Source organism: Mobula birostris, chromosome 2 (genome assembly GCF_030028105.1).
Source record: "Mobula birostris isolate sMobBir1 chromosome 2, sMobBir1.hap1, whole genome shotgun sequence".
Taxonomy (NCBI): domain Eukaryota; kingdom Metazoa; phylum Chordata; class Chondrichthyes; order Myliobatiformes; family Myliobatidae; genus Mobula; species Mobula birostris.
The window spans coordinates 59,024,458-59,048,099 of NC_092371.1; the positions used below are offsets into that span (position 1 = coordinate 59,024,458).

The window sequence follows — 23,642 nt, forward strand, 5'->3', positions numbered from 1 at the left end:
AATTATACAGGACTCTATGATCTTAGCAATAAGACATGGGTTCTCTTAATTTACAACTAAGATTAAGTATTCTCCAAACATGTCTGTGTTGTAGTCCAGAGTACCCATTTCATTCTGGAGGGTGAAAGGTACTGGCATGAGATCAAATTTTAAAATTACCACATGTAATTTTTAAGTAGATGCTTGCTAAAATATTTCATGTTAATATTTCCCAGCTTTAATAAAAATGTGACATCCAAATATGTTTGCAGAGGACTATATAGATGGCAAATCAGAGACTGCTTGTAGAATTTTCATTGAAATGGTTTCAGCTCGACACCAATATATTTATCATGAAAATTACAAAACCAGCATTCTGTTGATTGACCACTAAACTTACAGTAGGAAAATTACATTGAGTGAAGTTGCTTTTTGAATTCATGACATACATGAATCAGATGCCACATTGTTTTACTTTAATAGAGACTTTAAATTGCTTTAAATGAATTAATTACAAGTTTAATATATTAAGAAGACAGAATGTATGCACAGTTGATTTTGGTTAATTGGACCATTGGGTAATCAGAAAAGCTGTTTATTTGGGACAATTCTCAAAGTACAAAAACTAATTGAGAAAATAGCTGAGATTCCTTTTGTTTATTTGGGACACTCTGCCACTGAACTGGGACAGGAAACTGCTGCCAGTTTCTAACTAGTGTCAGTCACGTGTATTTGACACTACACCATACTTAGAGCAAACAGTCTGTAAGTAGCATCAGTTACATACAATATGTATGTCTTCAAAAAGCAGTGATTTTTCCCACTGATCGTTGCCGAGAAAAAAAGCAGCAAGACAATTCGGAATTGTTTTGCTCATCGTGGTTTCAAACATTCAGGCTCGGAGATGCCAAAAACTGTCGAAAGTGAAAATTAAATGATTTCACTACTTCAAGTTTAAATTACAAAGAATTAGAAGGTATCGACAACATCTTGAATGTTACATGGAAAATACAGATTTGGAGGGTGCAATCATCAAAAGCATTGTATGGCAGCAGTCCGTTATCTACACTAGGTGACTGCATTGATTTTGTTCATTTACAGTCAATGAAAAGAACACAGCAGCATACACTGGATGAATTCCTCCATTGATAACTATTAGGGATTCACACACAGATTTATAGTATTGTAGAGGTATTAGTAGTTGCTGTGTAATTAATATTTCAGTGCTATTTGATTAATATTGTAAATATATATTTAAGCATTCTTTAAGTAATACATTACAGCTTCTATGTAAAACTACATGTACCTGTCCAAATTTCTCTTAAATGTTGAAATCAAGCTTGCATGCACAACTTGCGGTCTCACAACTCTCTGAGTGAAGAAGTTTCCACTCACGTTCCATAGAACCATAGAACCACAGAAACTACAGCAGAGAAACAGGCCTTTTGGTCCTTCTTGGCTGTGCTGAACCATTTTCTGCCTAGTCCCACTGACCTGCACACGGACCATATCCCTCCATACACCTCCCATCCATGTATCTGTCCAATTTATTCTTAAATGTTAAAAAAGAACCCGCATTTACCACCTCGTCTGGCAGCTCATTCCATACTCCCACCACTCTCTGTGTGAAGAAGTCCCCCCTAATGTTCCCTTTAAACTTTTCCCCTCTCACCCTTAACCCATGTCCTCTGGTTTTTTTCTCCTCTTGCCTCAGTGGAAAAAGCCTGCTTGCATTCACTCTATCTATACTCATCATAATTTTATATACCTCTGTCAAATCTCCCTCATTCTTCTACGCTCCAGGGAATAAAGTCCTAACCTATTCAACCTTTCTCTGTAACTGAGTTTCTCAAGTCCCGGCAACAACCTTGTAAGCCTTCTCTGCACTCTTTCAACCTTATTTATATCCTTCCTGTAATTTGGTGACCAAAACTGAACACAATACTCCAGATTCGGCCTCACCAATGCCTTATACAACCTCATCATAACATTCCAGCTCTTATACTCAATACTTCGATTAATAAAGGCCAATGTACCAAAAGCTCTCTTTACGACCCTATCTACCTGTGACGCCACTTTTAGGGAATTTTGTATCTATATTCCCAGATCCCTCTGTTCCACTGCACTCCTCAGTGCCTTACCATTAATCCTGTATGTTCTACCTTGGTTTGTCCTTCCAACGTGCAATACCTCACACTTGTCTGCATTAAACTCCATCTGCCATTTTTCAGCCCATTTTTCCAGCTGGTCCAAGTCTCTCTGCAGGCTCTGAAAACATTCCTCACTGTCTACTACAATCTTTGTATCATCAACAAATTTGCTGATCCAATTTACCACATTATCATCCAGATCATTGATATAGATGACAAATAACAATGGACCCAGCACTGATCTCTGTGGCACACCACTAGTCACAGGCCTCCACTCCGAGCAGCAATTCTCTACTACCACTCTTTGGCTTCTTCCATTGAGCCAATGTCTGATCCAATTTACCACCTCTCCATGTATACCTAGCGACTGAATTTTCCTAACTAACCTCCCATGCGGGACCTTGTCAAAGGCCTTACTGAAGTCCATGTAGACAATATCCACTGCCTTCCCTTCATCCACTTTCCTGGTAACCTCCCCGAAAAACTCCAATAAATTGGTCAAACATGACCTACCACGCACAAAGCCATGTTGACTCTCCCTAATAAGTCCCTGTCTATCCAAGTGCTTGTAGATTCTGTCTCTTAGTACTCCCTCCAATAACTTACCTACTACCAACGTTAAACTTACCAGCCTATAATTTCCCGGATCACTTTTCGATTCTTTTTTAAACAACGGAACAACATGAGCCACTCTCCAATCCTCCAGCACCTCACCTGTAGAGAGCGACATTTTAAATATTTCTGCCAGGGCCCCTGCAATTTCAACACCAGTCTCCTTCAGTCTCAGTCCCATTAAACTTTTCACCTTTCACCTCTGTTTGTAGAAACACTCAACCTCAGTGGAAAAAACCTGCTTGCATTTACCCTATCTGTTGTTGGGTGCCGTTGAATCACTGTCAACTCATGGTGACCCTAGGATAGTGTAGTTGCCCATATGGTTTTCTTGGGAAGATCTGGAAGTGGATTGCCAGGCCGTTCTTCTGCGCAGTTACTGCTGCTGCTCAGGTTGAGACCCAACCGGATTCGAACTCAGGACCTTCTGCCTCGAAATTCAATGTTGATGCCACTACAGCACCGGCTAGCCCATTCCATTACCCTATTTCTTCTCTGTACTCTTTCAACCTTATTTACATCTTTCCTGTAGATTGGTGACCAAAACTGCACACAATACTCCAAATTACGCCTCACAAATGTCTTAAATAACTTCAACATCACATACCTTCTCCTGTACTCATTACTTTGATTTAAGAAAGCCAATATGCAAAAACCTTTCTTTATGGCTTATTAACCTGTGATGCCACTTTCAGTGAATTATGGACCTGTATTCTCAGATCCCTTGGTTCTTCAGTGCACTACCATTCACTGTGTAAGACCTATGCTGGCTGGTCCTATCAAAGTGTAACACCTCACACTTATCTGTATCATCTTATCTATTTCCATGAAACTTTGATGAATTAGGATAACTACTTAATTGGGCCAATATGTACTGGTTCCGATGTGTCCCAATTAACCAGAATCTCCGCATGTTTTTCTTTTGATTAATTTCTGGCGTTACAAAACATAACATTGTGATGAGGAAGTTTTCAATGAACCCAGATGACTACCTACCTGTTGAAATGCAGTGAGATGTTCAAGTTAACAAAAAAGTGTGGCAAGAAATGGTTGAGTTAAAGAAAAGTAGAGCATTTGCTTCTTCGGGAAGGGACAGACACAGCTGAGTTAAAAAAAAACTAGAAAAAGTACAAAGTCATGAGTTCAAAAACAGTGAGTACTGGGTGACTATAAACATAAATTTAAAAATAAAGCAGAAATGACTGGCTATATCAGAAAGATAGGTACATTCAATTGCACAATGGATAACTGGTTCATGTATACTGAGTGATTTGAAGAGTTTTTTGAAGCAAACAAAATAGCCAGTGAGAAGCAAATTCCAGTTTTGCTGAGCGCATTGGGTGGAAGAGCATACAGTTTGCTTATAAGTACGACTGCTCCAACCAAACCAGCTAAAGTGAGCTTTGCTGACATTCTGAAAGTAATGCAGAAACATTTAGAGCTGAAACCACTGTTCAGTGCAGAATGCTTTACATAAGTGGAATCAAAAAGAAAGGAAATCTATTTCAGAAATCGTCTGAACATTTTTAATTCATTGATCAGCTTAATGATGCACTGAGAGATCATTTAGTTTGTGGAATCTTACAACAAAACATTCAAAAACAGCTCCTAACGGAAGCACAACTTACATTCAAAAGAACAGTTGAAATAGCTGTATCAATTGAAACAGCAGACAAAGGTGTAATTGGCTTGCAGTCAGGAATGAATGTAAGCATGAACAAAATTGCAATGTTTAAACAGAAACCGACCTGGCCAAACAAATTACGTTACCGTTGTGCAGGGGCACACATACACCAGACCAATGCAGATATCAAGGCAAAAATTGCAGAAAATGCAAGAAAACAGGACATATACAAAGAGCATATAGTGCAGACAAAAATAAATGGATGGCACAGGGAAGAGAAAAAGATAAAAAGTCTAGTCCTGCTGAAAGGTGTCAGCCCAAAACTTCAACTATACTCTTTTCCATAGATGCTGCCTGGCCTGCTGAGTTCCTGCAGCACTTTGTGGGCATTGCTTAGATTTGAAAGGTAATGAGTTCATCTTTATTATACAAGAGATATGTTCAAAAGTTTTATAACAGCAGGATAGAAACTGTCCTTGAGCCTGGTGGTACATCTTTTCAGTGCTTTGCATCTTCTGCTCAATGGAAGGGGGAGCTAGTAGAAGAAAAAATATCAGGGTAGGAAGGGCCTTTGATTATGCTGGCTGCTTTCCCGAGGCAGAGAAAAAAATCCAGTTGCAGTTTCAGGAAGAGCAGAAATCTGCATGCTGCTGATGAAGAATCTGATAATGATAAGAGTGACACAGGACTGAGTAGCTTTAAGATTTAAAGTGTGAAAACTAAAAAGAGACGAGCAATATGGCTTACACAGAAGTGAACAGAAAATTAATTAAAATGGAATTGGACACTGGTTTGGCTGTTTCAGTCATTATACAAAATGAGTTTGAATAGCATTTCAAAGATATTGATATGAAGCCTCCAGATACCCAACAAGGAACTTCTTCTGGAGAAAAGATAACTCCTGTGAGAATGACATTTGTAACACTGAAATACAACAACCTATAAGCCACATTGGGCTTGTATGTGGTAAAAACAGGAGGGCCGGCATTGTGAAGATGTGAGTAGCTGAAACAACTACAACTTGATTGGAGATCCACCCACCACTTGCATGCCAAATCCTCTGCAATAGAGTCAACTGAAAGTGAATTAAGAAAAGTACTAGATGATGCCACAGCAGTGTTGAAGGATGGTATTGGAAAACTCAAACATATCAAGGGTAAGCTATTGTTAAGTAAAAATGCCACACTCAAATTTTACAAATCCCTCCCAGTTCTTTATACTATCCACAATAAAGTATCCAGTAAACTAGATCGTACAGAGGCTGAAGGAATTATTTCCAAGGCTGAGTGGAGCCTATGAGCAACGCCAGTGGACTCATTAGCCAAGAAGGATGGGTATGTCAGGATCTGTGGTGATTTTAAGCTCACCATCAACCCGGTGCTAAAAGAAGATCAATATCCTCTACCCAGGATAGTAGCTATCTTTACAAACCTTGCTGGAAGAAAATACTTCAGCAAACTAGACTTTGCTAAGGTCTTCCTACAGACGGAGATGGAAGAAGAGTTATGTTTCTCACCATAAACATTCACAAAGGTCTTTATCACTATAATAGGCTTATTATCGGAGTGCTGCACCTGCACTCAGCAGAACGCTATGGACCAGGTCCTCGTTACTGGTAAGGATGACAAGGAACATCTCCAAAACATCCTATGTGGGGATTGAAAGTTGTAGGTGTGGTCAAAATGAAAGCATTGGCTCAAAGCTTTGTTTGGTGGCCTGGGATACATAGTAGATCAAGCAGTTTGCCATGCACTATTCCGAATGCTAACACATCCAGAAGATGCCAAGAGCCCCTCTATCCTTGGGAATGGCCTGCATTACCCTGACAGAGGATTCATGTGGATTTCACCAGTCCATTCATGAGCACAAATTTCTTGGTAGTAGTGGATGCAGCTACAAAATGGCCAGAATCGTTTGGTAGAAATTCCACTACAGCCATCCACACAGTTGATGTTTTGAGAAGCTTCTTTTTAAAGGCTGGTGTTCCAGAACATTTAGTCAGTGACAATGGATCACAGTTTGTTGTGGAAAGTTTCATTCATCCCTGAAAATGAGTGGAATATGACATATTACATCTGCACCATAACAACCTTGGCTTGGTGGAGAGGTTTGCCCAGAGTCTAAAATATACACCATCAGCAGTGTCAGCAAGACATTGTCATTAAAATGACGCTGAATCAGAAGCTCACCAATCTCCTCCATGCATATCACAACACAGCACACTCCACAACCAACAACTCACCAGCTATGCTGTTCCTTGGTCATCCCTTGTGTTCACACTTGGATCTCCTCAAACCCAATCTCAGAAGGAGTTTGCAAGGCAAACAGCTGAGACAAATTGAGACCTCCTCAAACAAGAAGATTCAATATTTCATTTCTGGACAAGCAGTCCCGGCAAGGGACTACAAAGTGATCAAAAGTGTGTATTTGGAAAGATTAAGGACAGAACTGGACCACTCTCCTACACAGTGGAGATTGCATCTGATGCCATCTGGAGACGACAAATCGATCAGTTGAGGAGAGAAGAGTCAATTGTTAGAGAAGAAAGGTGTCAAGAGCCATCGGAACCACTTCCTGTAGTCCCAGAGTCAACTCAACTCCTACAAACACCATGGAAGAGAACCCAGAACCTAAGATTGTTTCACATACACGTCTCACCTGCCAAGGAGGGTGGCCCCCTCCCCCACAGCAAAGATGCTATCCTACAAGAGTAAGAAATCTTCCACAGTGATTAACCCTTTAGGTATGAATGGGACAACTTGAAAATTTACTCTGCTGTAGATGTCTCTATAGTAGCTATAATATATAATATACCATATAGAGTATATATGTATATAAGTTGAGATGCATTCCATATTGAATTGGAGTTTATAGCTAAGTAGGGAGGAATGTTATGTATTTAATATTTCAGTGGTATTTGAGTAATACTGTAAATATATTGTTTGATTAAGCATTCTTTGTTTAAATAATTGATTATGGTTTATATATAAAAGTATATGAATGGCATATGTCACGGTGCTGCCATGTTTTATGTGCGTACCTCACTACAGTAAAAACCAAGAGTACTCATTTATCCTGGTCTCCCCATGTTTTTCTTTCGATTAACTTCTGAAGATACAAAACATAACAGTAATATTCTACTTTGTTCTGTATGTCATTTAAATACATAAATTGTTACTCAGTTAAACAGTAGATTGTCCTTTTTATACCTTTTTAACTATTTCCATGAAACTTCGACTAATTAGGATAGCCACTCAATTGGGCCAAAATGTACTGGTCCCGATTCACCCGAATCCACTGTATTTTCAACATTTACATGTTTCAACCACAATCTTCAGTCATCTTACTTCAACCTTTTTGAAAAATATTTGCTGACCAACTAATGAGAGCAGAGAGAAACAATTGTCTAGTTTTGATGAAAATTCTTTGGCCTGAAAAGCTAAATGTTTCTCTTTACACAAACACTGATTGCTAGACTGAATGTTTCTTGCACGTTTTGCTTTGATTTCAGATTTCCAGCATCCACAGTTTCTCCCTTTGGGAAAATCATGTGACACAGAAACATTTTATTTGGAGAGATAAAATACGCATGGATGCAACAGGCACTGATTAAGGCTTATCAACAAATCAGGAAATCATTCAAATTTTTTTCAGTACATCTAACTTATGGCCACAGATAAGTATGTGGTATTTAGCAGAACTGAGAGAAAAACTTTCTGAAAAGAATAGGAAGGAGGATCCAGCCAATGTTGTAGTGTTTAGGTGGGTTTTGAAGATATGAGGAAAATAAACAATGGAAAAAATAGGGGAGGAATATACTTACTGTACATCACAAAATTTCATTGAGAGGATCTCCACACATAAATAAGCTGCCTCAAAGTTTCTGATTTTAATAATGTATTCTTTGAGGATGTGAACTTCAGCAAAAGACAGACAATAAACAAGGGCAACTGAATTGCAAGTCAACTTTGTTTCTCAACAAGGCAATCTTGTGTATTGTACAGTTACTCCAAAAGAGAGAGAATGAGGAGGGAATGTTAGATATAGGCTAAAACACTGGGGTGCTGATACTCTAGCAAATGCACTTTTGAATACAAGATTGTTATAATCAATATTTATGTATCTATGTTTAATCTCCCATTTCCACATGTTTTTACAGGAGCTGAACTACCTCACAGGAGTTGAACTTGTTCAGATTTTTTTTTACAGGAGCTGCACTACTTTCTCCAACTGCTCAAAATTCCCTTTTAAGCAGTTGGACAAAAGGGACAAACTCTATTCAGAGTTATATCAGACTGCCCCAAAACAAAACCAATGAATGGTAGCAACAGTCAACCATGAGGCAGAAGGTTGTCAGTACAAATTACATTTCATAAAATGAGCACGTACCACGGAGTCATGCCAATGCATTTGAGCAAATAGCACACTGCCAAAGGTGGCTTCTTTTGGAAGAAATGTTAAACTGAGATCCCATTACCAACTAAGGGTATGTAAAAGATACCATGGCATTATTTGAAGTTGAGTAGGAACATTAACATAGTTAACATTTGTTCCTCAATCAAAACAAAGATGTAAATTACAAACAGTTTATTTCATTACTGTCTTAGGAGTCTTGCTTGTAATATGACTACCATTGCCCCTCCATTGTAACAGTGACTGTATTTTACAAATTGTGCTTTAGATGCTAAACACTTTGATACAACCTGAGATTGAAAAGGGCACCGTGGAAATGTATTGTTTGTTTTCATTTCTTCTGCATTTTCTCCAAGTACAAATTTTTGAGTACCACTTGCACTAATCTCTGTTCTTTGCTCCTTTATTCTTCAGTTGCTATAAATACACCAACATGCACTTTCTTCTACCTCCTTTCAGTAACTGCAAGCTTTTAAAATCATGACACACTTTACACACTCCTCTTCTATCATGTTCTTTTGCAGAATTATGAAGCTTCTTCCCTCTTTCCTGTCTTTTTTTAAAATCTTGCTTTAACTTTCATATCTTTAATATTCAGGCTAAATAACAATTAATAACTGCTTTCTATTTTAAATCATGTTGTATTTTGAGAACGAGAACGGACTTCCATTCTGTCACATCTTCAGGATATTTTAAACCCCAAGCTTATATGTACAGAGCACCCTAGTGTGACATTTTTTTTCTCTCCATTTCCCTTACCAGTTATCCTGTGGTGAAATTGGTTAATCGGTGTCAGTTTTGTTTTACAGCCTCATCTTCACTAAGAAATAGATGAAAACTGCCCACAACTCATTTCAAGTCGGGCTCTTCAAAACAGATGGTATTTTAATCCCATCAGTCTGAACTAGATTTAAACCCAGGTCACTGAGGTAAAAATAATACTGTCTAATCCATTGCAGCACTCAGATCTCAGAGTTCAATTTAAATGCAAACACAATCATGAACTATGAGACTGTTTTTAATAACCTTCAACAGTACTGAAGTACTGATCCTGTAAAACATATTTCAAAATCAGTTGCTACATGCAATTATTGGTATTTATTTTCTAAATATGCTAGGGCACAGAATATATTGTTTTTATGAAAATCTTTCCACCAAATGATGAGCATTCTGTTTTGCATGCCACCTTTCACAAACATGGGGGTGTATTTTTAAACAATCATTTAGGTCTAGGCGTCTTTTCAGTAAAATGGCATGAGAAACACTGAGAGCGATATGAGAATCAGAATTGGGAATTTTAATGAAAATGTTAACATAAATGACAAAAAAATCTTGAAATTTCTCATTTTAATGAATCCCAAATGTCATGGAAACATCCCCAGCAGGCTTTGAGATATCACGCAAATTCCCACTAATCAGTTCTTCAGTAGTGCTCCTGCAACTAATCAGCTTGCCATTTGTAGCTTAAATCCAGCTTGGGGACAAATGTTATCATGCAGGATGCCATTTTCTGAAATCAGCAGGCACAGCAGTTTTGGAGACATTTGGCAAAGCTGTGACAAAATGAACAGACATACTCTTAAAAAATTAGTTGGAAAAATTGTTTGAAAGAGGAACTTCAAAACATGACACAAAGGAGATAGAATTTTGAATCTAGAAAAAGCAATTGTGAGGAAGGGTGATGTATTTAATTAATTCTTTAAATTATTATATTTTTACATTAATTTATGTTCAAAATTTTAAAAATTAATACATGCCACATAGAAATGCCTAATTTTATACTGATGGCACTTTGATTCTGATTATGTATAAGTTTTTGATTTATCAGCTGCTGTCTACAATGTGACACTTAAATCCTGGGAGTAAACCAGTTTTGTGAACTTCTCAGCACGTCAGCTGGAAAATTACACATTTTTGGAGTTTAATATTGTAAGTCTCAAGAATTAAAACTACTAAAGCTGCAATATCTGTGCATTAGAGAGAGAGAGAGATACCAGCAAACCTCTGCAAAATTTCAATGTTATATTGCCCTTTTGTTAATTTACAATAATCCGCTGTTAAGATATTTATCCACACCAGACAAACTTACCATTTTATATTTTTCCCTCAGATCTTTTATCTCCTGTGGTCTTTTGCTCATACAATACATTCAAAAACTTTCAGCAGCTATTCAAAACTGTGATGTTTAAGATTAGCAGAGATGTAGAGTACTGTGAATTGTGATATTATGTTGCTAATGTGAAATTGTGCATGATCTGTTAGTCTTACTGCTACTTACTGAGGAATGCTCCTCCAGAATGAGGCTGTTTGTAATTCGTGCTTCTGCTTTTTTAGGGATAGATTATCAGATCAGAAAAATGAAAAAGAAATGATTGCTTTTATATTTTGATATACATACACACACATTCACCCACCCACCCACACAGTTATGAACACACATATACATTCATCCATCTACAGGCACACGTGCACGCACTAGAATCGTTGAAATTAAAAAGGAAGCAACTACATGCAAAATGAGAGAGCTGATATTCCTGCTTCAACTGATGTCAGTCTTTGCCAGTTCTACTGCAGCAGGAGAAAAGCTAGCAAAGCCAATGATGGTTCAGACTGGAGGGGGAGGGGGACAATGAAAGCAGTAAAGTGGGATTATTTTGACAGACAACAGTGTTGTCGATAAAAAGTTACTTTGCTTGTGAAGCAGCAAGTTTGAGTCCCAGGGTTTTTGAGTTTCTTTTTGAAATTTTCAGTGGGAACTCTGGGTGGGGCGCCTCGCGAAACGCAGCGTCTCACCTCAGAGGAAGGAAAACCTGATGTCCGCCTCACCCTCCAGCAAGCACGCTTCCTGTTGGCTGAAGAAGGAGCTGCAGCACCGACAGTAGACATGAAGAAATTGGAGGCCCCCTCTTCCCTGTCCTCCTGTCTGAAGGAGGAGGCATGTAGGCGAGATGCCTAAAGATGGAAATAAAGAATAAATGGACAACAGAAGGTGCACACACCCCTTGTATGAAATTCAAACTAATTTTTTATCACATTAATCCTTTTTTGAATGTTTTCTTGTTAAAACTGATGTATTGTAAAACAAATTAAAGGAACTGACCTTGATAATTGCTTGTTTTGTTTACCTATTCAGTTACTGATTCCAAATGGATATCACGAATTCATACCAAAAATTACTATGAATGATTGCAGTGTTTCATTTTGGGGTTCCTGGACAGTTTCACTTGTATTATATTTCCCTATTAATGGCTCTGGTTTCTAAATTGTGTTTGTTCTTCTGGATTTCTAGCATCTGCAGAACTGCTTGTGCTTACCAAAAGTAAATATTCCAGATTCATTTGGACCTCTTCCAGAAAGACCAATAAAGTGGCTTAACAGCTGCTATTAACAGCACGAGATCTTCAGCATTAATATGACACTTAATTCAACAAAGATGAAGATCAATTGAGGGAAAATTCCATCTCCACCTCAACTAACTTTCAGATTGTGGATTCCCCCAATGATTAGATCAACACTATAAGGGGTCCTGTTGCATCTTCTGTTTTCTTAATCATAATGTTGATCTTAGTGGTTGGTGACGTAGGTGGGGTTGAATCTTGGCATACCTGGGAGTCAATCCCCAGAATATTCTACCAGAGTCACTAAATTTTCCAGAACTGTACTACTTAACAAAAAAAATAACAGAAAATTGTGGCTTTAGATAATAAAACTGATGCTCACATTTCACAGAATCAGACTGGTGTCCTTCAAGATTTTTATCTGCAGTGGAAGGAAATCCTTCTTTGCTCTCAATGTCAATGGTCCCTCAACAGAAAAATTGTACCTTTTTTTTGCACAAATTCTGCAAAGTACAGTGATAACTCAAGTTCACCACATGGGGCCAACAAATACATGTAATTTGTTATTAGCATCAGATAAGATGAGAAAGTCATTCTTCACAAAATCCTGAAGCAAGGTTGCTGCTCACTGCAACAAACCTTAGCTAATGTTCTTATTACAGAGAACAAAGAATCATTTATTTACAATAATCTGTTGATCGTGTCTCCTGATTAAAATATTTGCAGTCTGATATGGGTACAAGCTCATAAAATTGAACAACTGGACTCCATTAAAACAACATGAATCATTTTCCTTGAAGTGTCTATTTCACTCTCATAAGCTTCCAGCTGAAATTATCCCAAGATCCCAAAAAGAAAGGATAACTGCTTTGGAATAATTTTTATTTGAAAGATAACTGAATTTTTATACTTCATCTCAAATTTAAAGTCAAATGAATGTTAGTTATATTTTAATAGATCATCAATTAAAATGACAATGAATGCAGACTTAAAAAGTTATGACTTTAGTTAAAAATGTGAAAAATTTTCATCAAAAGATGAAAAATATTTTCAGACTATGAACACACCATGAGTGTGCACTTAGCTGCACTATGCAAACTGCAACATTATATATTCTGAAAAGGTTACTCATTATTTTGTGACTGTGAACAGCATCAATAATGAAAACAATACCAAAGCAAAATAGTTTGTTACATGTAATATGTTGTACATGTACAAGCTGACCTGGAAGAATATGAAAGTTAAAAAATCTCTCATCGTACAAAGAATGAAAACACTACAATTTAACCAGGACAACAAACCTTAACTTACACAGCATGAATATTGAAACAGGTCCACCAGCACCCTACTCCCAATTGCAGAGTTATCTTTCTTTAGGTCACCTTATGCCAATGGTTAAAATGGGGTGGATTATTTTCTATTGCTATGCTGGCTTTTTAAGTAAAATTTCCCATTTGATATAGTGCTTCTTGCCCATACAAGTCCTAATCTGTTGTTCAGGCCCACCAGCAAACCAGTTTACCATCTCAATCCCAGTGACCATCTCTCTATCTGACAGAATATTTATCAGAATCACTTTGCCCCACCTTCCTGAAAATGCCATAGTTTTATGTGCAGTTCAATTTCATTGAAAAGTCACAAAGGAAAACTGGTGCTTCCAACATCTGAAATGAATAATATGAATTCCTAAGTCCAATATAGAAGCTGCAGAGGAGAAGGAAAGCAACTGACAGACTGGGATAGGCTGGATCACACGAGGGTCAAAGTGATTTGAAACCCAGTATTTAAAAGAGTCACTAGCAATAGTTGAATCAGAGTCAAGTTTGGTATCACTGACATATGTCATGGAATTTGTTGTTTTATGGCATCATACAGTGCAAGAAAAAAATTACTGTGTTATAAATAAATAAATATTGCAAAAGACAAATAACAAGGTATTGTTCATGGATTCAGAGAATGCTCAGAAATCTGAATGCAGAGGGAATGACTTGTTCTTAACACATTAACATGATCACTGCCAAAAAATGGAGAGGTGAGTGAATGTAAGGTTGAGTCGAGGGTTCAAGCATATGGGTGCAAGGCGAAGTCAAGGCATGTTTCAGGCAAAGTCAGGGCGAGCGGACTGCAGCAAAGTTGGAGCAGAGGAGAGGCAGATTTGAAGCCCATTCACCTAAACCGAGAGTGAGGTTTGATTACTCAAGTGCCAGGCTGATTTGCATAGGTTGGGTATGGGCCGAAACATGGAGGCGGGTTCCAGACCCAGAGTGTATCGATGACCCGAGCCTGGGTCCTAATGCGAGGAACGGCCAAATGTTTGGATGATTTAAATGGTAGCAATACAAAAAGTGCATGTATCAGATGGTGAGGGTTTTCAATGATGGTTGCTGTCTTCGTGAGATACCACCTCTTTAAGATGCTGAAGGCGGGGAAGCTTCTGCCCATAATGGAACTGGCTGGGTCTATAAACCCTCTGCAGACTCCTGCAATTCTGTGCATTGCAGCATCTATACAAGACTGTGACACAAGCAGATATAACGTCCTCCATTCTATATCTGTGGAAAGTTGCAAGAACCTTTGATGAGATACCAAATCTCCGCAAACTCCTAATGAGGTAAAGTTCTCAGCATGCCTTCTTCGTGATTGCATCAGGATGTGGGGTCCAGGATAGATCCTTTGAGATGCTGGTGTCCAGGAACTTGAAAATGGTTGCCTGTTCCATTATTCCCCCTCTATGAGGACTAGTGTGTATTCTCTCCATCCTAAAGTGGGCATGCTGACATTGAGTGCAAGGTTGCTGTTGCCAACCATTCAACCAGCCAATCTACCTCACTTCTGATGGCTCCTCATTGACATCTGAGATTCGTCCTACAACAGTAGTGTCATCAGCAAATTTAGATTAGATTAGATTATGAGAACACTCAGTCCTCTTTTATTGTCATTTAGAAATGCATACATGCATTAAGAAATGATACAATGTTTCTCTGGAGTGATATCACAGAAAACAGGACAAACCAAAGACTAACACTGACAGAACCACATAATTATAACATATAGTTACAGCAGTGCAACGCAATACCATAATTTGATGAAGAACAGACCATGGGCACAGTAAAAAAAAAGTCTCAAATTCCTGAGTCCCCGATAGCAGGCGGCAAAAGGGAGAAACTCCCTGCCATAAACCTCCAGGCACCGTCAACTTGCTGATACCTTGGAAGCAGCCGACCACAGCTGACACTGAGTCCATCCATCCGAAAACTTCGAGCTTCTGACAAGCCTCTCCGATACAGCCTCCCGAGCGCCATCCTCTGCCGAGCGCCTTTGACCTCTCCCCGGCCGCTGAAACACGCAAAGCCGAGGATTTCGGGGCCTTCTGCTCTGAAGATTCCAGTTACCACACAGCAGCAGCGGCAGCGAAGCGGGCATTTCAGAAGTTTTCCAGATGTTCCTCCGTGCTCTCACGTCTGTCTCCATCAAATCAGAATTGTGCACAGTCCCCTACTTGACAGATAACAGATATCATCACTGAAGTGGCCGGGCGCGCTGCTGTCGCGCCGCCATCTTCTCCCCCCTCCCGGATGATGATGTTTGAGAGTTGCCTGAAGTCCCTGTCAGGCAATAATGACTTCTCCTTGCCAAAGACCCCTTCACAACAGGTTCTTCCTTTGGTGGATGGGGTGGCTAAGATGCTACAGGGGACCTCCACAATACAGAAGTTTGAATGATGTAAATTCAACCTTACAGAATTCACAAATTACGACTGAAAAATTTGAGATGCAAATGAAATTCACTCTTACAGAAATTATGTGAAAAAAGTAAGTAAATAATCTTGTGTTTCAGCTCATGTTTCCACATGCAATGTTGTAGACTGACACATTCCATCGTCTAGGACTATATGACACAGGATTTATGGGGAAAAGTCTAAAGTAAATGGAAAGGTACGTCGCATCCAGAGTTTCTCTAGTTAGTGGACGATTTCCCTCCTCGCCTCTCTGACGTAGTGGGGAACCGCGTACAAAGCAAGTTACAGCAGTAGTTTGCCATTGCCTTCTACATACATGTCACCATATACATTCATTCCCTTCCAGACATACTCAGTAAATCCAAGTAACCTAATAGATGAAAGCAATGAAAGACTGAATTCAACAGGACAGATGAACAACCGATGTGCAAAACACAACAAACTGCAAATACAAATTTAAAAAAAAAAGAAATAATCACAATAAATAAATAAGCAACACATATTTAGAACATGAGACAATGAGTCCTTGAAGTGACTCCAAAGGTTGTGGGAACAGTTCAGTGATGATATCAACGAGTGAAGTTGAATGAAGTTATCCCCACTGGTTCAAGAGCCCGATGATTGAGGGGTAAATAACTGTTCCTGAACCTGACAGTGTGGGTCCTGAAGTTTCCTGTACCTCCTTTCTGATGGCAGCAGTGAGAAGAGAGTGAGGCCTGGGTGCTGGGGGCCCTTGATGATGGATGCTACTTTTCTGCAACAGTGCTCCATGCAGATGTGCTCAATGGTGGGAAGGGCTTTACCTGTAACAGACTGGGCCATGTCCACTACTTTTTGTAGGATTTTCTGTTCAAAGACTTTGGAAGTTTAATATCACCGGCATATGTCATGAAATTTGTTGTCTTTCTGGCAGCAGTACAATGCAATACGTAATAATGGAGAAAAAACAGTCTCGTCCATTAATGGTTTGTTCCATTATCCAATTTCTCGCCAGCTGGTCCCAGTTCCCTAACCACTGGAGTGGACTTTGTTAATCTGGGCAACATCTGAGCCAGCGTTACTTTTCCTGCTCTTGTCACATTCACTTGGAGGGTTTTGTGGGCAGATGTAGCATAAGCATAGAACCATAGAACCATAGAAACTACAGCACAGAAACAGGCCCTTTGGCCCTTCTTGGCTGTGCCGAACCATTTTCTGCCTAGTCCCACTGACCTGCACACGGACCATATCCCTCCATACACCTCCCATCCATGTATCTGTCCAATTTATTCTTAAATGTTAAAAAAGAACCCGCATTTACCACCTCGTCTGGCAGCTCATTCCATACTCCCACCACTCTCTGTGTGAAGAAGCCCCCCCTAATGTTCCCTTTAAACTTTTCCCCCCTCACCCTTAACCCATGTCCTCTGGTTTTTTTCTCCTCTTGCCTCAGTGGAAAAAGCCTGCTTGCATTCACTCTATCTATACCCATCATAATTTTATATACCTCTATCAAATCTCCCCTCATTCTTCTACGCTTCAGGGAATAAAGTCCTAACCTATTCAACCTTTCTCTGTAACTGAGTTTCTCAAGTCCCAGCAACATCCTTGTAAACCTTCTCTGCACTCTTTCAACCTTATTTATATCCTTCCTGTAATTTGGTGACCAAAACTGAACACAATACTCCAGATTCGGCCTCACCAATGCCTTATACAACCTCATCATAACATTCCAGCTCTTATACTCAATACTACGATTCATAAAGGCCAATGTACCAAAAGCTCTCTTTACGACCCTATCTACCTGTGACGCCACTTTTAGGGAATTTTGTATCTGTATTCCCAGATCCCTCTGTTCCACTGCACTCCTCAGTGCCTTACCATTAACCCTGTATGTTCTACCTTGGTTTGTCCTTCCAACGTGCAATACCTCACACTTGTCAGTATTAAGCTCCATCTGCCATTTTTCAGCCCATTTTTCCAGCTGGTCCAAGTCCCCCTGCAGGCTCTGAAAACCCTCCTCACTGTCTACTACACCTCCAATCTTTGTATCATCAGCAAACTTGCTGATCCAATTTACCACATTATCATCCAGATCATTGATATAGATGACAAATAACAATGGACCCAGCACTGATCCCTGTGGCACACCACTAGTCATAGGCCTCCACTCAGAGAAGCAACTCTCTACCACCACTCTCTGGCTTCTTCTATCGAGCCAATGTCCAATCCAATTTACCACCCCTCCATGTATACCTAGCGACTGAATTTTCCTAACTAACCTCCCATGCGGGACCTTGTCAAAGGCCTTACTGAAGTCCATGTAGACAATATCCACTGCCTTCCCTTCATCCACTTTCCTGGTAACCTCCTCGAAAAACTCCAACAGATTGGTCAAACATGACTTACTACGCACAAAGCCATGTTGACTCTCCCTAATAAGCCCCTGTCTATCCAAATGCTTGTAGATTCTGTCTCTTAGTACTCCCTCCAATAACTTACCTACTACTGACGTTAAACTCACCGGCCTATAATTTCCCGGATTACTTTTCGATCCTTTTTTAAACAACGGAACAACATGAGCCACTCTCCAATCCTCCGGCACTTCACCCGTAGACAGCGACATTTTAAATATTTCTGCCAGGGCCCCCGCAATTTCAACACTAGTCTCCTTCAAGGTCCGAGGAAACACCCTGTCAGGTCCCGGGGATTTATCCACTTTAATTTTCCTCAAGACAGCAAGCACCTCCTCCTTTTCAATCTGTACAGTTGCCATGGTCTCAGTACTTGATTCCCTCAATTCCGTAGATTTCATGCCAGCTTTCTTAGTAAATACAGACGCAAAAAACCTATTTAAGATCTCCCCCATTTCCTTTGGTTCCGCACAAAGCCGACCACTCTGATCTTCAAGAGGACCAATTTTATCCCTTACAATCCTTTTGGCTCTTAGTATACTTGTAAAAGCTCTTTGGATTATCCTTCACTTTGACTGCCAAGGCAACCTCATGTCTTCTTTTTGCCCTCCTGATTTCTTTCTTAAGTATTTTCTTGCACTTCTTATACTCCTCAAGCACCTGATTTACCCCCTGTTTCCTATACATTTCATACAACTCTCTCTTCTTCTTTATCAGAGTTGCAATATCCCTTGAGAACCAAGGTTCCTTACTCCTATTCAATTTGCCTTTAATCCTGACAGGAACATACAAACTCTGCACTCTCAAAATTTCCCCTTTGAAGGCTTCCCACCTACCAATCACATCTTTGCCAGAGACCAACCTGTCCCAATCCACGCTTTTTAGATCCTTTCTCATTTCTTCAAATTTGGCCTTCTTCCAGTTCAGAACCTCAACCCTAGGACCAGATCTATCCTTGTCCATGATCAAATTGAAACTAATGGCATTATGATCACTGGAACCAAAGTGCTCCCCTACACAGACTTCTGTCACTTGCCCTAATTCGTTTCCTAACAGGAGATCCAATATTGCATCTCCTCTAGTTGGTCCCTCTATATACTGATTTAGAAAACTTTCCTGAACACATTTTACAAACTCTAAACCATCTAGACCCCTAACAGTATGGGAGTCCCAATCAATGTATGGAAAATTAAAATTCCCTACCGCCACAACTTTATGTTTCCTGCAGTTGTCTGCTATCTCTCTGCAGATTTGTTCTTCCAAGTCTTGTTGACTATTGGGTGGTCTGTAATACAATCCCACTAATGTGGCCATACCTTTCCTGTTTCTCAGCTCCACCCATAAGGACTCAGTAGACAAGCCCTCTAATCTGTCCTGCCTGAGCACTGCTGTAATATTTTCCCTAACAAGCAATGCTACTCCCCCACCTTTCATTCCTCTGCCTCGATCACACCTGAAACATCGGAACCCTGGAATATTAAGCTGCCAGTCCTGCCCCTCCTGTAGCCAAGTTTCACTAATTGCTACAACATCATAATTCCACGTGTCAATCCACGCCCTCAACTCATCCGCCTTCCCCGTAATACTCCTAGCATTGAAATATATACACTTCAGAAGATTTTTACCACCACTCACAACCTTTCTATCAGCGGATTTGCTTAAACTTTCAATATCATTTATTTTCACCCCAGCCACACTGTCAGCTCTGGCACTCTGGATCCCATTCCCCTGCAAATCTAGTTTAAAGCCTCCCCAATAGCACTAACAAACCTCCCTGAAAGGATATTGGTCCCCCTGTGGTTCAAGTGTAACCCGTCTCTCTTGTACAGGTCCCACCTGCCCCAGCAGAGGTCCCAATGATCCTGAAATCTGAAACCCTGCCCCCTACACCAGTCCCTCAGCCACTCGTTCCTCCTCCAGAGCATCCTATTCCTACCCTCACTGGCACCCAGCACAGGTAGCAATCCTGAGATTACCACCCTTGAGGTCCTGCTTTTCAACTTACTACCAAGCTCTCTATACTCACTGTCTAGGACCTCTTCACTTTTCCTTGCTATGTCATTGGTGCCTATATGCACCACGACATCTGGCTGGTCACCCTCCCACTTCAGAATGTCATGCAATTGATCAGAGACATCGTTGACCCTGGCACCTGGGAGGCAACAAACCATCCTGGATTCTCTGTCACGACCACAGAACCTCCTATCTGCACCTCTAACTATCGAGTCCCCTATCACTACCGCTCTCCTCTTTTTCCCCCCTCCCTTCTGCACTGCAGAGCCAGACTCAGTGCCAGAGATCCGGCTACTGCAGCTAGTCCCAGGTAAGTCATCCCCCCCAACAGTATCCAATGTTGGTATACTTGTTGCTGAGGGGAATGGCCACAGGGGAACCCTGCTCTGCCTGCCCTTTCCTCTTCCCTTGCCTGACAGTGACCCAATTTCCTGTCCTCTGCTCCTTTGGCGTAACTACCTCCCTGTAGCTACGATCTATAATCTCCTCATTCTCCCGAATGATCCGCAGGTCATCCAGCTCCTGCTCCAGTTCCCTAACGCGGTTTGTCAGGAGCTGCAGCTGGATGCACTTCTTACAGGTGTCATTGTCAGGGACACCGGAGGGCTCCCTGACTTCCCACATCCTGCAAGAGGAGCATTCCAACATCCTGCCTGCCATTCTCTCTACGCTAGACAATCTGAACAAAAAACTTACTGGAACCCACCCTGGCCTCTGCCTGTTCTCGCCGAAGCCTGTTTGAGCCAAAGCCGTCCCACTCTGACTCAGTCCACTCCGACGATGGCCGCTGTATATGGTGGTCTGCTTTTTAAACCTTGGCGCGCTATGTCACGTGCCTGCGCAGTGCAGACCCTTCTCCCCGAGCAGTTCTTTAAAAAAAAAACGACTATTTCGACCCGAAATTCTTCCGCTCACTTCTTCAGCTACTTGCTTCGACTGATCCAGCCCAAGACTCCAACTGGGCCGCCACCTCCAGGACCTGAACCCCGGACCCTTGCACTGCAGAAGCCAGACAATTCCTGGTGTCAGTCTCAGCTTGGAGGGGCAGGGCGTTGAAGGTACTGGAGAATGGCAGAGCTAAGGTCCTGTGGGACTTCCAAATACAGACTGATAAGCAGGAACTGGCCAACCAACCAGGCATAGTAATACTGGACAAGGAACAGAAGAAAGCAATAGTAATAGATGTGGCAATCCTGAATGACAGTAACATCAGGAAGAAAGAATATGAGAAGCTGGAGAAATACTGGCTTGAAAGAGCAGATAGAAAGGATGTAGAAGGTTAAAGCCAGGGTAATCCCAGTGGTGATAGGAGCACTTGGAACTGTGACAGCTGGACTGGGAGAGTGGCTCCAACAAACCCCAGGAACATCATCTGAGATCTCAGTCCTGTACAGTACACTCTAGGGACAGCAATCAGGGTGAGAAAAAATATATAGTTAAATTAAAGAAGTAGTGCAAACATGAAAATGAAGCAGTGACGTATTGTTCATGGGTTCAATGTCCATTCAGAAATCAGATGGTAGAGGGAAAGAAGCTGTTCCTGAATTGTTAGGTGTGTGCCGTCAGGCTTCTGTACCTCCTTCCTGATGGTAGCAAAGAGAAGAGGGCATGTCCTGGGTGATGGGGTCCTCAATGATGGATACCACCTTTTTGAGGCATCGCTCTTTGAAGATGTCCTGGATACTACGGAGGCTAGTGCTTGTGATGGAGCTGATTCAGTTTACAACTCTCTGCAGCTTATTTCAATCCTGTGCAGTAGCACCCCCCCCACCCTATAACAGATGGTGATGCAGCCAGTTAGAATGCTCTCCACAGCACCTTTGTAGAAATTTGCGAGTGTCTTTAGTGCGTCCACCAAACTCTGTGAAGAATAACCACAGTTTAAAACATTCTGTCCCCACACATTAAGGGGATAGGATTTGCAGGTAGGAAATTACTTGGTCTAGGACTGTGTGTCAGGATAAGTCCATGTCACATTCATGTAATTGGCATAATATTGCTGAGCCTGAGAATAGTGACATATATTGAAAAAGGCAAGTGGAGAGGATCTTTCCATGCACATGGGCTGGTAAATGCCTATGCTTTGTGTGCACAAGAGAATCTTGCAGTGGCAGGTCCTGAATCATTTCATTTATCATCCATTATAACACCTTTACTTGTGTTGTTCAGTTTCTTGGGTTACCACTTTTTCTTGTACTATTTGTAAATTTTTACCCTGTTAAACTTCATTTATTGCTACATTCACAGAGACAAGTAAAAGTTGCATCTCACCTTGTCTTTAAGAAGCACTGTACATGTCATAATTATAAACAGTTGCAAATCACAATCAACACACACAAAATGCTGGAGGAACTCATCAGATCAGGCAGCATCTATGGAAATGAATAAACAGTCAATGTTTCCGACTGAGCCCCTTCTGCAGGACTGGAAAAGAAGGGGAAAGACACCAGAACAAAAGGGGGGTGGGAAGGAGGGGAAGAAGGATAGCTAGGTGAAGCCAGATGTTTAGGAAAAGTAAGCGGCTGGAGAGAAGGCAATCTGGAATCTTATAAGAGAAAAGAGTGGACCATAGGAGATAGGGAAGGAGGAGGGGACCCAGGGGGAAGTGATAGATAGGTAAGAAGTGGTAAGAGGTCAGTGTGAGGAATAGAAGAGGGGAGGGGGAAGGATTTTTTTTTAAACCAGAAGGAGAAATCAATATTCATGACATCAGGCTGAAGGCTACCCAGTCAGGATCTAAGGTGTTGCTCCTCCACCCTGAGGGGGCCTCATCCTGGCACATGGACCGACTTGTTGGAACAGGAATAGGAATCAGAATTAAAATGTTTGGCCACCGGGAAGTTCCACTTTTGGCAGATAGAGTGGAGGTGCTCTATGAAGTGGTCCCCCAATTTACAATGGGTCTCACCAATGTAGAGGAGGCTGCATCAGGAGCACTGGCACAATGGACAACCCCAGCAGATTCAAAATTTACAAGTCCACGCTGACTGTCTGCTCAATCTTTTCAGCCACACCATTCTAAATTTTACAATGCAAAGACATATTTTCCAGATGAAAGGAAATTGGGAGTACTGGAGTGAATGCAATTTCCTCACCCATTTTTAAAAAAATCTTAGAATGGAGGTCACTTTGTCCAGAGAACTGGTTGCTCTTTTGGAGCATCTTTTTTTTTAAAACTGTCTCTTGGTTTGCCAAAATTCTGAATTCAATATTAGTATCTGCAGAAAGCTTGGATGTTATTGGTCTCCAATTAAGTAAATAATGATACAAATTATTTAATGACTATCTCTGAACAAGAAGTAGCCCATCCCAATGCATTTTAAATCATAGTCGGGGACTGAAAACCAGGCTTGTTTGAAGAAAACCCAGTCCAATTACCAT

At 40.7% G+C, this 23,642-nt stretch overlaps 1 protein-coding gene across 2 annotated transcripts in view; it reads right to left on the reverse strand.

Annotated features, from left to right (window-relative positions):
* The window catches only part of nol4lb (nucleolar protein 4-like b), a 371,742-nt gene that overhangs the window by 40,409 nt on the left and 307,691 nt on the right, over nucleotides 1–23,642 (reverse strand). Inside the window, exon 10 of one of the 2 annotated variants that reach the window (XM_072241820.1) lies at nucleotides 11,572–11,730. The exons of the other annotated variant lie outside the window; for it this stretch is intronic. Coding sequence (XP_072097921.1) covers nucleotides 11,572–11,730 — 159 coding nt within the window. The remainder of the gene's footprint in view (nucleotides 1–11,571; nucleotides 11,731–23,642) is intronic. 2 annotated transcript variants of the gene reach the window in all.